Below are 18,638 nucleotides of genomic sequence, written 5' to 3' on the forward strand. Positions count from 1 at the left end.
TTTCTTCCAAAGATAAAGGAAGAGGATGTGCAATACCAGCTGCCACCAAAGGTGGACTATTTCCACCATACACATCTGCTCCATTACAGATAAACCAGCAGAGCACCAGCACGACAGGCGATCTTGTTCCCAGCATGCAACACGCCGATTCTGGCATGCTGTACCGTTATTTGGGCAGTGCATAGGCAACCGACAGCTCGCTCCCGAAAATAAAACAAAACCAACATGAGTTATGTGCATGAAGCCAAACATGCCTACTGCTTCCAATTCAAAACCCCTCACTGCAAAACATGGGGACAGAATACTGTCTGCAAAGCATGGAACTTGTAATACCTTCTACCACCAGGGTGTTACACGATACACATTTACAGAGAATTTGCATCGCACCTCTCCCTCACCTTCACCCTGAAAACACCCTTCTACACTAATTGGAGTCATGGTGATCCTATGTAGCAAATCTGGATGCAATTGGCCAGAACTGCAGAACACACACATGATACAGATAAACAGACAGAAAATGGGGCACAGGAACATTAGCTACAAGGGGGAAAGCACTAGCTTAGAAAGGGCGGAGGAAGGGGTAGCATTAGCATCAGAAGGGTTGGGATTAGTATTTTATTACATACTAGTATAAAGCTCGTCAAAAGTGACGGGTTGGAACAGTTTATTAAACGGTGCCTGAAGTCTGGAGCCTGGGCCGAGTGTGCTCCTATCTTTATTTATTGGACATACCACAGGTGTAAATGAACACAGTTTACTCTGCGCGTTGCACCAGGACGATTGAAACTTGTATTTACTGTGAATTAAATAAAAAAGCCACTTCTGTACACAGATCTTGAGGCTCGGTTTGCAAGCCACCATCTACAATTCCAATATGAGACATAATTACTCTTCTTTTGTCTCTTCAGTCTTTTGGGTCATTTGAGTCCTCCAGGTATTTTAGGTCATGAATCTTTGGGTCCTCGACGTTTGGGTTCCTCAGGTGTTTAGGGTATTTTTTTTTAAGATCGTTTGTATCTTCGGGTTCTTTCAGGGTCTTGGGGTATTTTCAGTCTTTTGGGTCTTCAGAGTCCTTGGTCTTATCCGATGGAGACAGTGTGCTCCTTGGTCTTTTATCATGTTCAAAGATTGCCCATTAAAAACCCTCAAACCCCACCTCAAGTGCTACTCAAAGCCTTTAAAAACCTACCCGTATGAAGGGAAACAGAAATCACACAAATACACACGAAGGTAGATAATTCAACCTTTGGAAACCCACATAGAGATAACCAACGACACACCTGGATGCACTGTCTAACATTCACTGTAGACCAGAAATATCCTAGTATATTTCACACCAATGAAAGCCATTTTGTACTGGCTACCTCCCTGAATATTGCTGGAGAAGGCACTGGCAAACTACTCAGTGTGTCGTCAAGATGGGTTTGGCAGTCCCAACAATGGAAGAGTAAAGGGGCAATACCCCTGGGTGCTCACCTGATAGAATAAAGCAGTGCACTACACCACCTAAAGGTATTTTAAACAGTATCACAGCAATTAAAACCAAATTCAATGGTTATGAGGAGACAGAGCAGTATGCAGCACCATACGAATGCATACTAATGTAATCATAAGACTAACAAGAAAACCAAAAAAACCAAAAAAACGATTTCACACCGTTTTTTTTTCCTAATGCTGTGAACAAACTTTGGTACATAATAGGTGATGAAGCTTCAGATCAGGTTTCATCAAACTTGTGTAGTTTTGGAGAAGAGCAAATACCTATTTTAGGGGGTCAAACCACCACATGCACCTTCCCTCCTCTCTTACCCTGATTTATTTAATGCCGTGAACAGACTTTGGTACATCATGGGTGATGAAGATTGTGATCAAATGTCATAGAAAGTGTGTGTGTGTGTTTCAGAGAAGAGAGCAAATACCTATTTGGAAGGGGGGGCTGGGGAGGGGGAGTGTATGGGGGAGCGGGAGGGTCAAACCTGGACCCCCGGTTGGACCCCCTCCACCTCCCCCTGGGCTCCGATCATTTTTTGTAATGCCTTGAACAAAGTTGAGTTCCAACATACCAATTATCATTTTAGCCAAATTTGGTCACAATTGCATCAGCAGTATCAGAGAAGCTGGAAGTGTTGACGGACAAGATGCGCCATCCCACAAGCTCCCTGGAACTACATTGCAGGTGAGCAAAAAATGGAACGGGTATTGCTAGTTACTACAATAGGTTGGCAGGATGGCCGAGAGGAACACACACTCCCCTCTAAGCTGTCTCGCCTAGGTTTGAATCCTGACCAAGCTGTAAACTGTCATTCCAGTGTTTAATAGGCAGGGTGATTCATCAATGCATGTGCCATCCTGTCTGCCGGCATTAGTTGGTAGAGGTTAAATAGCTCATGGTGTCCTTCCTGAAGAGCAGGCAAGCTGTCACCAGTAACATGGAGAAAAAAAAAAAAAAAAAAAAATCAAATACTGGGAAGGCAATCACCCAGTATAGATAGGCCTTACCAATAAACTGCTTCGGCAGCACCGACACTCTAGAATTCAGAGACATTGTGGGTAGAATCTTTATTTCCAATTGCTCCACCCTCAAATGCTGAAGACGTCCAACAATAGAATAAGAGACTACATACACAATAAACACAAAATTCAAATAGCAATTACAACATTAGGGAATTTGCTTGCCAGAAGAGCGATTCAGGATTCAGGATGCCATACCAATGACCCCACAAGCAAGGCGTGCTCCAGCATTTCCAGTCTTGAGGCTTTCATCATTGTCACCTTTCCCCAAATCATCTGGAGATGCATGTACCTAGAGGGAGATGCAAAAGAGTGGGTGCAGGAGGAACAAAACCGTCAGTACATCGGACATGTAAGTAAACAGCCACCTGCTTTAAAAAAAAACAAAAAAACAAAAAAAAACAAAAAACTTCCCTCCACCACCTCACAAAGCCTGCTTTGGTCGGATTATGGGGGGGGGGGGGGGGGGGGGAACAAAATATTAAAGTCTGTTGCTGCAAATTAAAAAGTAACACGTCGTGTATGGGCCTACAAATGCTTAAAAGCACAATTAATGTACAAGGCGTCTGCACAACTATTTGAGAGGAGAGGTACACTCAGGCAAAATGCAAGTTTTATGGCAATGCATTACTCGCCTTTGTAAAGGATAGTATCAGCGAGGAATTAAACTGGATTTTATCAAATGGAAGCTCACTGTGCATGTTAACTGCCGTCGGAAGGGAATTTGAATGGAAGGGTCATCGCAGCCTCCACCAAGTACACACACAGATAGGTGGAGCAATATCACACATTCAGAAAAAACAAGCGTTACGCCTAGGTCCCCCGTCGGTGACGTGATGCGAGTTGACAAAGTGGAAGCCGCAAGGCGGCCATCTTGGATTTTGACATGGCGACCCAATTTTCAACAGGGTTCTTCCTTATGCCTAGATACACCCACACACCAGATTAGAAGTTGGTACTTCGCTTATTTTTCAAGATATTCAGCTCACAAGGTTCAGACATACATGGCAGCGGCCATCTTGGATTTTGACGTGGGTTGCACCCACACACCAAATTCGAATACGGTCCTTCACTGACGCACGCAAGGGAAAACCATAGTCCCCCTTTCGCTCCGCGGTGCGACGGTGGACAGCAACAACAACAACATGCATTTTAAAGGCAATTTTCCCTGCTACAAAGGTCGAAAATGGTGATGACCATAGTCTCCAAAAATGTCCAATGAGGTTGAAAAGATTTATAACCAGCAAATTACACAATTTGTCAAGAAGTTCACAGCACAAGGCCTACAGATTGAACTAGAACAGCACTCAGTAGAGAGCATACCTCCACCTGGCTGGCCACATCACTCAATGGTGAAGAATCACTTAAAAAATTATACAAGCTGGATCCGAATTTTCACCAAAATTTAATCGATTCTTCGTCACACACAACCTGTCCAACAAGTTTCGTCCAAATCCGGCCACACCTTTTTGAGATATCCTGCTATGCATCGTTTTTGGCTTCATCTCCCCAATGGTGAAGATTCAATGACAAAAATTCTAGTAGCCACATCCGAATCCGGATCTTCACCAAAATGTAATCATTTCGTCCTTTGCTACATCTCTGCCAAGTTTCGCCCGAATCTGTCCACAACTTTGAGATATTTTGTTCACAAAACATGGACAGAAAGACAAACAGACAGGGTGAAAAAATAACCTCCATCCTTTGGTGGCGGAGGCAATTAGAATGGCAATCTGCAGAGCGCAAACTCCGCCAGGCTGAACAGTTTACGTTTTGTATCCCACCGATAGGCTGGATCTGGACCTTAACCAAAATCCAATCGTAGTATTGTCATCTAACCAAGTCACAAGTTTTGTAATACTTCGTCCACAACCTTTTGAAATATAATGATATATTGTTTTTGGCCCCATCTCTTAATGGTAAAGCATCATTAAAAAAAATTCTCAGATCCGGTCTTCACCAACATCTAATCCATTAATCCGTGACAACCAACCTGTCCATCAAATTTCGTCCGAATCCATACGAAACCTTTTGAGACAAGTTCAAACAAAAGACAGACCGACGCAAAAACAATCTCCAGCCACCTTTGGTGGTGGAGGTAAAAAAGGAAAAAAAGTTACTTCAAAGAAAATGTGAGCCATAAAAATTTGGTGAAGAACTTGCTTTAGAAAAGATTCATACTTGTCATACTTTAATATTCATTTCCTTAGTATCTCTCCCCAGGTTACTCCCTCCTCTGGTATGATAGACCTGAGCCTCGTCCTGGAGGTGGGGTTGTTATCTTTATCAAAAACTCACTTGCCCTGCACTGCCCTCTCTCCACCTCACCCCCAAGAATACCTCTGGCTTCGGCTTCCCCTTCGCTCCCACCTTTTGTTCATGTGTGTTGTACCATCCACCAAACAGTGATGACTCCATCTACATCTCGCTGTCTGATAATATGGACCAACTTCTATGTACTCATCCCAACTCTCTCTTCCTCATATGTGGTGATTTAAATTGTCACCATGCCAGTTGGCTGGGTGCGAGTACCTCTTACCAGCCATGGCTAACCAGCAAAGGACTTCTGCGACTCACTGGGACTGACAATCTGTCAATTTCCCGACCCGGATCTCAGTCAACGGAGCATCTTCTCTTCTGGACTTGGTTATGAGTCTTATGACTAACTTCCCTGAAAATGTCTGCTGCTCTTCTTCTGCTCCAATCGGCTCATCTGATCATGTGCTTGTTAAAGTGGACATATCTCTGACCATTCTCAGGGAGCCTCCTCAGCGTCGACGAGTCTGGCATTTCACTCAGGCCAACTGGCACGGTCTTCAAGCAGCCATCAATCATCTGGACTGGTCTCATCTCTACCGCCTCTGACATCAACTCATCCTGGGAATTCTTCCAAAGTAAATTGCTCTCTCTCATGCACAGATTTATCCCATCTCGTCTTCAGTTGTCATACCCTTCCTCCCATCCATGGTACACAGAATCTTGTGGTGAGGCTGTTGCCCAGAAACAACTTACCTTCGTCTCCTGGAAAGCAAATCCAACGGAAAGAAATCTCATTTCCTTTCACAAAGCCCGAAACAAGTGTGTGTCCACCCTCAGGAGAGCCAGGAAACAATATCTCTCCGTTCTCAAGACCGAACTCTTATCTGTCTCCCTCTTCCAAATCCTGGTGGCGTCTGGTCAAATCTGTTTCTGGTGTTTGTTCCCCCTCCATCCCCTCCCTTACCTCAAACGGCTACACAGCTGACCCCGCACGTGAAAAAGCTGAGTGCCTCAACTCTGTGTTTGCCTCTAAATCTTGTGTCCCATCCCCATCTCTCTGTACCCACCGTACCCAGTCGAACCCAACTGCTCCTGGACTCTGTTCTTTCCTCCTGACAAGGTGGAAAAGTTTGTCAACCCTAGACTCTGATTCTGCAACTGGACCTGACGGCATCAGCCCATTGGTCCTAAAATCCTGTTCTTCCGCTCTTTCACTCGCTCTGTTCTCTTCACCCTCTTTTGCTCAAGGTCATCTGCCATCTGCTTGGAAATCAGCCAACATCACCGCTTTGCACAAAAAAGGTGCAAAAACAGATCCTAGCAACTACAGACCAATCAGCCTTCTCCCAATTATCAGCAAAGTCATGGAATCCATCATTGCTTCGGATATGAAATCTTTCCTCTTCTTCAATGGCTTGATCTCTGATCATCAATTTGGTTTCAGACCAGGTCACTACTCTGGACATGCTGCTTCTGCTTTCTCAACAATGAATGTAGGTCCTCGATGCCGAACAGGAAATTAGAGCCATCTCCCTTGACATATCACGTGCCTTCGATACGGCCTGGCACCCCGCTCTGCTCACCAAACTCTCCTCCTTTGGTATCCATGGAAATCTCCACGCATGGCGGGCGGACTTTCTCTTTAGTCGTAGTCAACGTGTGGCCCTGAATGGGTTTCTTTCATCTCCTCTTCCTGTTCAGGCTGGAGTTCCCCAAGGCAGTGTTCTGGGCCCTGTGCTTTTTCTGGTCTTCATCAATGACCTCTCCGACTCTCTTGAAAATCCTCTATCTCTTTGTTGATGACTCCACTCTCTGCCGCTCCATTCCTCATCCCTCAGATCGACAGTCTGCAGCCTCCTCACTCTGCAGACCTGGACAAAATCACAGACTGGGCAAACAAGTGGAACATGTCTTTCAATCCTGACAAATCTCACTCTTACGATGTCTCTCCGAAAACACCGACTAGACAACCCTCCCACCCACTTTCTGAATAATCCTCTCCAAGAAGTTCTGTCACTCAAGCTTTTGGGTCTCCCAAAAGACAACATTTCAAATCTGGCCTCCAAAGCCAGTCACCGACTGGGCATCCTCCGTCGTGCGAAGTCCTTCCTTGGCACACCTGAGCTCCTCACCACAAAAGGCTTTCTTCCGCAGCTCAATGTAATACTGCTCTCCCCTCTGGGCTGGTGCTCCGGCCTCACACCTAGCTTGTCTTCACGCTGTTGAAACCAAAGCGTTCAGAATCATTGGAATGTCCCGCGATGAAGCTACCTCCGAGGGCCTTTCACTTACTCACCGCAGGCAGGTTTGGTGGTCTTTGTCTTCTACCGACTCCTCTCCGGCCTTTTTCCTCCAGCTCTCTCTGGGCTCTGTCCCCCAAATATTCTTGCAGGTCGCACAAGATCTGCCTGCACCCCCATATGGTTAAACTGCCAAAATCAAGACTCTCTGCTCACATTCACTCCTTCATTCCTCTTTTCTTCTGCCTCTGGAACAAACTCCCTCACTCTCTTCAATCCCACTCCTCACTCAAGGTCTTTAAAACAGCTGTTCACCACCATTTCTCATCTTCCCCCATCCAAAACCTTGATCTTTTCTACCCCTGCTAATTTCACCCCAAATCCACTTTTTTGAAACACCAACTTCTTTCCTGGAAGTCCTTGGTGTGCTCGTGTTTATACTTCTCCCACCCCCACACTTTCCACTGACAGCAGAGTTGAAAGATAGCAAAAAAATTCCATCCGCAATGACTAAAAAAAAAAAAATATATATAAATCATTTTTGCCTCTCGTCACCCAAAGCCATGGGACATGAACTGGGGGTCAAAATGTTACATTTTTGTCCAAATACACTAAATCCAACATAATGCTTAGTCTTCAATTTTCAACCGAGGCAATGAATACTGCATAAACTGGCTCAAACTTAAAAAATAAACCAAACTGCAGAGATTTAAATTCATGTTACAAACCACAAGTGTTCGCCCAATTACAGAATTTGGGCCCGTAAGGGAGACCATCTTGTCCGAGATTTTCACTTGTGCAATTCCAGCACAATCTGCTTCAATGTTTCCAAGATCACCAACGTGTCTAGTTTAGGAGAAAGATAAATAAATAATTAATTACATCATTTTGGTGCAGCGTGTTGGGTGCATACAAGATGCGCCTTGTGAACCCTCCATCTTAACCATTAAGCAAAGTGCAGCATCTATGTTCATCCTTTTCTACAGCAATAAAACTTGAATAAAAGTCGCATTTTGGCCTCACAGGAGCAACTCAAGGTGAATTTTTAACTCGCACTGGGCAGCAGATTGCAGATAAGATACAACATGACATTGCAAACAAACGAGACCGCATACTTCCACCAGGCCGAACAGTTTACGTTTTGAAGCCGATAGGCCCGATCTGGATCCGTCCCTCCAACATCTAATCGGCTTGTTCTTGTCACTCACACAACTCCTCAATCCATGCACAACTTTGAGACGTCATTGTGTGCATAATCTTTGGCCCCACATCTCAACGGTGGAGAAACAAACAAACAAAAAGCATCTCCATCCACCTTTGGTGGCAGAGGTAACAATTCGCTTTACCTGACATCATCTGTCGGACCTCCATGTTTACAGCCGCCAGGATTGAAGTGAGGACCAGCAGACACACAGCCTGCAAAATGAACAAAAACATCAAAATCCGACTTGCACATTACATACAAGCGAGGGGGGGGGGGGGGGGGGCGAATGCATGAGCACAATGGGGAATGGCGAATTTGTGAATGTCACGGATGCAAACCCTCACGTCATTTCCTCATTTTGCATTAAACTCAATCCCTCTATATTTTCATTCCAATCACAAATTAATATTACTAGGGCATTGCCCGTACTATATCTATATCTAAAATTATATCCCCCCCCCTCTATTTACATGAAATGGTTTGGTCCAAAGCGAACGGCTTGCGAGTACGGTGACAATCCCCCCCCTCTATTTACATGAAATGGTTTGGTCCAAAGCGAACGGCTTCCGGAGTTTGGTAAAGAAATCGCCATCGCGTGCACAAACGCGCAGGAAAGCGAATGAATCGCAAATTCGTTTTTATTAGTTTTAAAACATAGTTTAACGCCAACATAGTTTGCAAACGTGAAATAAATGAATACGCTCTCAAATGTGCCATCCGAGGCAGAGTGTGTCCGCCACGTTCGGCACACGCGATAGTTCGCTGCTCTGATTGGTTGAATCGTTTTTTGGACATAGCTCGGTAAGTAATTGTCCGATTAATATGAAACCTTGAAAAGGCACATCCTCGGGTCCCCAGCAATATACCTGGCAAGTTAAAAGTATATCGGACCCGTGGTTGTCGAGAAACAGCGGTCACAGACAAACGTACAGACGTACAGACAGAGATTACTGGAATTATAGATAGATGCCATTAATATTAACAAAATAATGTTACAAACACTCGAGGTAAACCAACATCCCCATTCTGACATAAGCAATACAGACGAATCTGCCAGTGAGAACGGGCGGATACGTAACATCGTACGGATCGGAAACTCAAAATCATAATTGTATCGAGAGATCAAACCAGCGAATGTCTCTGCCAAACCTGTGAATGTGTGCACATGCGGATGGGAAGCAGCTTCGTACAGTTCAAAAGAACAAATCGTAATTGTATCGAGGAATACATGAAACCCCCCCCCCCCCACCCACCTTCGGACACCCGCTGGGAGCCCAAAACGTTCTACAGAAGGTTTGGCAGGGACAGCCCCAAAACCGAGTAGTTCGAGGATGGACGAACACTCCTGTTTTATAATATAGATTTGGCAATGGAATTCTCGGCAATAAACTTAAAATATATCAGGTATTCAACACAGTCTGGACATGGATCAGGTATTCGACAGTCGGGAACACTGCTCTGCTCAAGCTCACCACGTGGCATTTTAAGGAATATTGATACTTGGGCTGACTGTTTAGTGTTTATTGCTCTCAAATGAACCAGCTCCACCCTTTACCCTCATCGCTGACACTGGTGCTTCAAGGAAGTGTCTTGGACTCAATATTGTTCATCTACATCAACAAGTTCTTCGATGCTCATGGAGGGAGGTGCAGACACATCGTCCTCTATTTGCAGATTACTTCACATTGTGGAACAGCAACGTATCCCACTGACGGACAAGACAGCAGCTGCATCACTACCGATATGGAACAGATAAGATATTTTGTCTGAGAAGTATTTTTGCTTAGGTTATTTTGGAGTATTTATCCGACAAACTCAGTGGGTCCAGATATTCGGCCGGCCGTATGTCCGCCCGTCCTTTATCATTTGACGAAAACATCTCAAACTACCCGACCAATTATGGACCAAATTAGGTACGATGCATCAGGATGGCAAGGTCCCTTGGGGATGTACTCCCCATCCGGATACACCCCCTATCAAGGAGGTAAAAGGAGAGTTTGCCCCAAATATTGGCATTTTATTCAAAAATCTTCTCAAAAAATGCTTGACAGACCCAGACCAAACTCGCCACGAAGCGTCAGGACCATGTCCTATTGTCCTAACCACAAGTTGTGCTCCTCAGGGGCATATCTCCCCCCCCCCCCCCCGGAAAGGGGGCAATCTCCCCGAACCCCTAATTTTCCTTTAAACATCTCCACATCTTCCCGAGTCATATGGACTAAATTTGGTGCAATGCATTCGGACAGCAAGGTCTCAAAGGGTTGTGCTCCCCATATGGATCTGCTCATGTAAAGGCAGTAAAAGGGGTTTTACCCTAAATATTGGCATTTCATTCAAAATTATTTTTAGAAACTGACAACTGGAACCAGACCAAACTGGCCATGCGCTAACCTCAAGTTGTGCGCCCCATGATATTCACCAAAACACATTTTCCTCACAAACTACATGACTGATATGGACTTTTTTTTATTGACTGCCGACATTTTTTGTATACAATGCTCAGACTCATGGAGGAGCTAGATTGCTGGAACATAGTACGGATCAGAACATTTATAACAGAACAAAAAAAATAGCAGAAATGGGAGGGGGGGGGGGGGGGTGAGGGCCAAATAGAGGAAGGACTGGAAAAAATGGTTGTGGGCAGGAATGAGGGGTAGAGGAGGATGCAAAAAAGTGGTCGACAAGATCGATACAAAAGCAAACACGAGACTTCGAAGGTCGTGGGCATGGGGAAGGGGGTGAGCTGCGGGTAGAAAAGATAACCGTTTTAGATTGGGGATGATTCGAGATGGTGGTGAACAGTCGGCTTGAAAATTGAGGGAAGAGTGAGATTGAAGAGAATGAGGAAGTTGGTTCCATAGGTGGGGAGAAGAAGAAGAAGAAGAAAAACATTTTTCAATCCTGAGAAATCCGTCCTACCTAGTCGCCCAAGAAGTCCAAATATCAACACAGCGGTGTTAACTTTTTTGACATCGTTACCCCTCAAGGTATTAAATAAAACTACAATTTTCCCTTCAATGAAAAAAGAAAGAAAAAAGCCTAATGGTTAAATACACATGTACAGTAAAGGACTCAAAATGGAGGGAGATTTGCTCTTGCAATACGTGTCCCCCTACTGGTCCCATTGAATGTTCTTGTTCTGAGCACCCAGAAATTGTGAGCCATATACAGCAGAACAAATAGATTTAGATATTCAAAGCTACAGAACAAGTTGCAGTTTCTGCAACTCATAATAAAACCATGTACCAGGTTTCCTTCGACCATGTTAAAGGGAATGGGGAAAAAAAAGTCTGGAAAACCACAGGTGGGACGGAAAGACGGACGGAGAGCAAATCTATACTATAGTCCCCCTCAGGTGAAACATATAAGGTACAAATAAAAATCCCAACGCAACAGGTAGACGAATTCGCCGTTATAATCAAATATTTGTCCCTTGCCACAAACTGGTTACAAAAGAATTCCGATATTTATTTATTGCTCAACAGACAAAGCAGGTGAAGTCCGGACAGACCGTTGGTGTTGTCTCCAAACTGGTGAACATGGAACCCGTGCTTTCCAGGAGCAAGATGCTTCACCTCGCCAGAGAGCTCGACCGCGCTCTGCAAACAGCACCGACGCTCGAAAACACAACACAACACAACCAAAGTCCAAACCCCAATGGAAGATACAGCGACAAAGACGCCCTGAAACCGAGAAAACAAAACAAAAACTACCGACATCCTCAACCAGCGAAGGAAAATGGCGCCTCTTACCCCTTCAGCATCGTCTTGTACCATATAAATATTGCCGGTCACATCCGAATCTCCCCGCAACACACAAACGGCACGACGAACCATGGTGACGACCACGAACAGCGACGACCTCTCTGTTAACGGCTTTTACGTCACGACAGCGAACCCAGAAGTGTTTACAAAATGGCGGACTAGGTAACGAGGCTGTAAAGTGTAAAGTCTGTATTTATAATTACAAAACTCCCAAATAAAATGCACGTGAATTGAACAAGGATGAATTTATAAACACAGACACATTCGCGGGTTTATAAAAATGTTTGCACCGCACATTAATAATTTATCTTATTTAAACTATAACCTACGTGAAAGTACGATAGAGTTATTTCGTACCTTATAGTTAAAATATTGTAATTTAATGACACCAATATAATATGCATCTTAAAGTAAATGATATGGCAGAGGTAGGATGGGCCAAACCAAATAGCCTGCTTCTGTGATAAAGTTTCACCTAATAAGTTAGACGGTGTATTGAGTATCAGGTTTAGGTAATTTTGTCATATATATTTTTTATTATCCCGATTATTCAGATGTTCTCCACCAGGTATATTTGGGTGGAAGCATAACTCGTTTTATACCATACTCGTCGTTATGGTGTGTCTTTTATTTAATTCCTGGGGAGGTCGTATGACGTCACTGCATTCACCGGGGCGGTGTAAGTGTATTATGTATACGAGTTTGACGCGCGTTCCGTCACCACGTTTCTTGAAGAGCGCTTGCAAAGTGGCTTAAGCATTGAGGCAAACACTCCATACAAAAGCGTTGATAAGGATCGGCTAGTTTGGTAAGTGCCAGCTCCTTCCTTGGTAAACTCAACACTCCCTCGGATTGACTATCATGGCTGAATGTTGAAATCAATGCGCCACCATCTTGAGACCCCAACGTAGCGACTGAACGCACAGTTCGTACCGAGCGTGCCGTGTATTTGACGTTTTAAAAATCGATCGCCCCAAGTCTGCAAAGAAATGTTCTTAATAATCATTTACAAACGATCGGCGATCAAATTGTTTTTGAACGGCTGTTATTACATGAAAATGGCATGTTTTAACTCAAGCGAGCACGCAAACGGAACGGAGCGCTTCGCACCGCTTAATAACATGGCGGTATCCAATGTGTCTTTTTCAGTTTTTTAAATTCGATCCTTTTGTGATAACAACTTCCCCAAGCGAATGTATTGTGTTCGCAGAGGCTACATACAGAGTACGAGGAAGAGGGAGCGAAAGATTAACAAGAGCCAGAATTGCTTTGTATTACATGTCCCCTAGCAGTGCCAACAAGTTTGTTTTTATTTTTAAATAAATTTTAAGAATATATGAAACGCCTTGAAACTCAAACTTGTTCTGTACCTTATCATAATAAAGCCATATACCAAGTTTCATTGGAATATGTCAAAGAGTATTGGGAAAAAGTCTGGAAAACCCACCCATATGTGACATTTCCGAAGTCCAAAAAGGGCATAACGCCATGAAAAATTGATGAAACGCCCCGAAGCTCAAACTTGTTCTGTACCTTATAATAATAAAGCCATATACCAAGTTTCAGTGGAATATGTCAAAGGGTATTGGGAAAAACGGACCCATATGTGACATTTCCTAAGTCCAAAAAGGGCATAACTCCATGAAAAATTGATGAAACGCCCCGAAGCTCAAACTTGTTTTGAACCTTATCATAATAAAGCCATATACCAAGTTTCAGTGGAATATGTCAAAGGGTATTGGGAAAAACGGACCCATATGTGACATTTCCTAAGTCCAAAAAGGGCATAACTCCATGAAAAATTGATGAAACGCCCCGAAGCTCAAACTTGTTTTGAACCTTATCATAATAAAGCCATATACCAAGTTTCAGTGGTATATGTTAAAAGGTAAGGGGAAAAGGTCTAGAAAACCACAGTTGTAACGGACAGACAGACGGAAAGCAAATCTATAGTCCTCTGGCTATGGGACCAATGAAAGGGAAGTTAGAAGAGGGAGGCTTCTTTCTATGCATCTTCCACCGTGCATTTTGGGGAGGTGGAGGGGATTTGCATGTTTTAAAGAATGAATATGAAAAGTAGAAGTAACAAGAAAGAACAATCAGAGATTGCAGACCCTCTCCAGGAAAGTGTCTGTGTGGTGTATTTTGTGATCGGTTCAAGCATTACATACTTGTCTAATTATGACATCATAATGAAGGCACCGATGACATCATGATGAATATATGTTGTTCCCCATGGGGAGTACTTGACAATGAGCCATGTTTACATTTTTTTCCATGTAGCGTTTTGGAGATATTTAGGTGCAAAGTTCTTCGGTTTTTCCAAGATGGCGCCCTACCACGTGACATATGACATCATAATTATCATTAAAAATGTACAGGAAGAGGCGTTCCAACAGTGAAAATTTTGTGTCAATCAGACCAACGGTTGAAGAGAATAGCATACTCACGTTCTGTGCGGACAAACAAACAATAAACTAGAACGGCACCCGGTAGAGAGCATACCTCCGCCTGGTTGGCCATATCACTCAATGGTGAAGAATAACTTTTAAAATTCTACTAGCTGGATCCGGATCTTCACCAAAATTGAATCTATTCTTCCTTGTCACACACACAACCTGTGCAACAAGTTTCGTCCAAATCCGTCCATAACTCTTTGAGATATCCCGCTATGTATCGTTTTTGGCCCGATCTCCCAATGGTGCAAAAACACTAAAAAAAATTCAGATGCAGATCCGAATCTTCACCAATTCTTAATCAAATCTTCCTTGTCACACACTCAACCACTCCACCAAGTTTTGTTTGAATCTGTCGACAACTTTTTGAGATACCGTGCTGTAAAGGTAACCAACCACAAATCCGGGAACCTTGGGACGGACAGAAAGGTTGCTGGTTTTAGGATAAAAGACCAATTAGTCAGGTTCACTATGTTTTTTCGTTCAAAATTTTTGGAGATTAGCAAAACTATACATTTTTGGAATATTCAAAGCATGAGGAATCCAAAAATTAATGTTGGCATTTGCGTAGACACCTTTGTGAAAATGACACTCAGGACAGTGATGATCTGTAAAAGCATATTCCTGAACGGTATAGACCTAGTAGATCCTGTGTATAGGACTTATAGTTCAATCTGATACTAACAAGGCTGCTTTCTTGCTTTATAAACCCATACCTTTATAAACCCATACTAACAAGGCTTTATAAACCCATAGTGCAGCCTCCTCACTCTCTGAAGACTTGGACAAAATCACAGACTGGTCAAACAAGTGGAACATGTCTTTCAATCCTGACAAATCTCACACTCTGACTATGTCTCTCCGAAAAGATCGACTGGAAAACCCTCCCATCTACTTTCTCAACAATCCTCTCCAAGAAGTTCTGTCGCTCAAGCTTTTGGGTCTCACGATCTGCCATGATCTTTCTTGGGAAAACCACATTTCCAAGCTGGCCTCCAAAGCCAGTCGCCGACTGGGCATCCTCCGTCGTGCGAAGTCCTTCCTCGGCACACCTGAGCTCCTCACCACATACAAGGCTTTCATCCGCAGCTCAATGGAATACTGTTCTCCCCTATGGGCCGGTGCTCCTGCCTCACACCTAGCTCGGCTTCACGCTGTTGAAACCAAACCTTTCAGAATTATTGGAATCTCCCGCGATGAAGCTAACTCTGAGGGCCTTTCACTCACTCACCGCAGGCAGGTAGGTGGTCTTTCTGTCTTCTACCGACTCCTCTCCGGCCTTGCACCCCCAGCTCTCTCTGTGCTCTGTCCCCCAAATATTCCTACAGGTCGCACAAGATCTGCCAGCAACCCTCTGATGGTTAAACTGCCGAAATCTCAGCTCTCTGCTCACCTTCCCTCTTTCATTCCTCTTTTCTCCCGCCTCTGGAACAAACTCCCTCACTCCCTTCAATCCCACCCCTCCCTCCAGGTCTTTAAAACAGCTGTTCACCACCATCTCTTATCTTCCCCCATCCAAAACCTTGATCTTTTCTACCCTCGCTAATTCACCCCAGATCCACCTTGTTTGAAATTCCAACTTCTTTCCTGGAAGTCCTGGCAGTGTCCATATGTTTTATACCTCTCCCACCGCCCCCTTCCCATGCCCCCCCCCCCCAAAGCCCTCGCCCTCTCTCAGATCTCTCGATGTCTCCATGTCTCTCGGTCCCTGCTCTCAAATGTTGTGTTTGTGTCCTTCCCCCTCTCTCCCCATCTTGTCTACCGCTCCCGATGTTATATGTTTTATGTGTCGGTTTGTCTTTCTGTGTGATTAATGTTCGCTCTTTCACGAGCCTCGATCTTGTATACAAAAAAAAACAAAAAAAAAACCTATAACTTCAAAGGACTTGCAATATCATGTATTATGTAATAGTTATATCACAAATATAAAGACAATGGTTTTTAATTACCTTTGTTTGTTGCTTTTATATAATCCTGAGCACGATTTTGAGGCCTTTATTGGATTCCTTGACCCCAAAAACATAGGATTAGCATATTTAATTAAGCTTCCAGGTTGACTAGAAGCCGAGATAGCACAAAATATGTATTTTATGGCGGCCATTTTGAAAATCCAAAATGGAGGCCATGCAGGTGTCTGCAAATGCCAACATTGATTTTCGGATTCTCCATACTCTGATGATTCCAAAAATGTATAGTTTTGCTAATCTCCCAAATTTTTGAACGAAATTATATTTGTTAACATAGTGAACCTGACTAAATATAATTAAACGGTTTTGGACTGTTTTTGGCAATAAAACAAATATGTATACATTTTAATGGATTATATACACGTACTAATTGACCCTGCAAACATAAAATGTCGATGGGAAATGCAGTCAGCCAACGAGAGGGATGGCGCAACCCATCACAGCACTTGGTAAACAGCACCTGAACGTTCGCCATCTCACCTGGAATAAAATAGGCAAACAAACGTAGCTAATGATATAATTAATGACAATAGGTTTCGTGGGAAGTATGAATATTTTAGCTTATGTACGCCATTATCAACCTTGCATCCAACGGAATGTTTTCACTCCATCGGTGCCGTGTCATACCTTGTCTAAATCGGTACGTTGGGTTTGTGCAATTAAACGCGTATTAAACATCAACTTGGGTACATCACTGTCTACATAGAATTTCAACATTTTCATCCTTTTGCTTCCTTGCATCATAAATGGGGGATGTACCGACGCCATACCGAACACTTAGCGCCTTGATTGATGCAACTTTTTCGAGTTTCCTTAACAATTACACATTCTTCACTGTGCTTAGTGATACACTACATGGCCAAAAATATGCGGACACTCATTCTAATTAGTGGATTCGGCTGTTTCAGCCACACCCATTGCTGACAGATATACGTATATATATATATATATATATATAATCAAGCACACAGACATGCAATCTCCATAGACAAACATTGGTAGAATGGGCCATACTGAAGAGCTCTGTGACTTTCAACGTGGCACCGTCACAGGATGCCACCTTTCCAACAAGTCAGTTCGTCAAATTTCTGCCCTGCTAGAGCTGCCTGGTCAAATGTAAGTGCTGTTATTGTGAAGTGGAAACGTCTAAGAGCAACAACAGATCAGCCGTGAAGTAGTAGGCCACACAAGCTCACAGAGTGGGACCGCCGAGTGCTGAAGCGCATAAAAATCGTCTGTCCTAGGTTGCAACACTCACTACCGAGTTCCAAACTGCCTCTGGAAGCAACGTCAGCACAACAACTGTTCATCGGGAGCTTCATGAAATGGGTTTCCATGGCCGAGCAGCCGCACACAAGCCTAAGATCATCATGCACAATGCCAAGCGTCAGCTGCAGTGGTGTAACGCTCGCCGCCATTGGACTCTGGAGCAGTACAAACGCGTTCTCTGGAGTTATGAATCACGCTTCACAATCTGGAAGTCCGACGGACGAATCTGGGTTTGGCGGATGCCAGGAGAACGCTACCTGCCCGAATGCATAGTGCAAACTGTAAAGTTTGGTGGAAGAGGAATAATGGCCTGCGGATGTTTTTCATGGTTCGGGCTGGGCCCCTTAGTTCCAGTGAAGGGAAATCTTAATGCGACAGCATACAATGACATTCTAGACCAGTGGTTCCCAACTTTTTTTCTGTCGTTTCCCCCTTCAACCAGTTCAACCGTCCAGATTTCCCCCCACCCCTCCCCCCTATATATATATATATATATATATATATATATATATATATTGGTATCTGTAATCTGGTTCTCCAACCTAATGAGCGGACAACATGACGTCATCGCCATGCACGTCCGCCTTGCCTGCAAAGTTCCAGAGGAACCATCTAGCAGTGCGTCATTACGGATTATAAATACAGATACTGTCACAAGTGCATGCAAAACTCACAGTTACCGACCTGGTTTCACCCTTGTTGGGGCTTCATCAGGGCAACGCAGTGAGGCTTTCCATACACTTGTAACTCTGTGACCCTTTCGGTTTTTATATCAGTCACTATGCGACCTTCATATCATCAGTGGAGAACCGCGGGGCTCCACGGGTGTCCTACCGTGCCTGGCGCCGCTATTCTCTCAAACTTCCGGGAGTAGGTGCTGGTGCCAGGTCGACTCCATATGATGAGTGGATACCAGAGATAACGTCACCGCGTGGCAGGCGGTGCGTATCGCTCCCAGCAAGGTGCAG

At 44.0% G+C, this 18,638-nt stretch overlaps 1 protein-coding gene across 1 annotated transcript; it reads right to left on the reverse strand.

The window, feature by feature from the left end:
• Positions 1-2,540: 2,540 nt before the first annotated feature.
• SOD1 (superoxide dismutase 1) lies at positions 2,541-12,162 on the reverse strand. Its single transcript, XM_068097972.2, has 5 exons — positions 11,967-12,162; positions 11,726-11,813; positions 8,357-8,426; positions 7,739-7,856; positions 2,541-2,803 (listed from the first exon to the last, which is right to left on the reverse strand). Exons 1-5 carry the CDS (start codon positions 12,048-12,050, stop codon positions 2,696-2,698), a joined length of 468 nt encoding a protein of 155 aa, XP_067954073.2. The 5' UTR covers positions 12,051-12,162; the 3' UTR covers positions 2,541-2,695.
• Between the last annotated feature and the right edge of the window lie 6,476 nt (positions 12,163-18,638).

This window comes from Myxine glutinosa, chromosome 6 (genome assembly GCF_964187855.1).
Source record: "Myxine glutinosa chromosome 6, kmMyxGlut1.1, whole genome shotgun sequence".
Lineage (NCBI taxonomy): Eukaryota > Metazoa > Chordata > Myxini > Myxiniformes > Myxinidae > Myxine > Myxine glutinosa.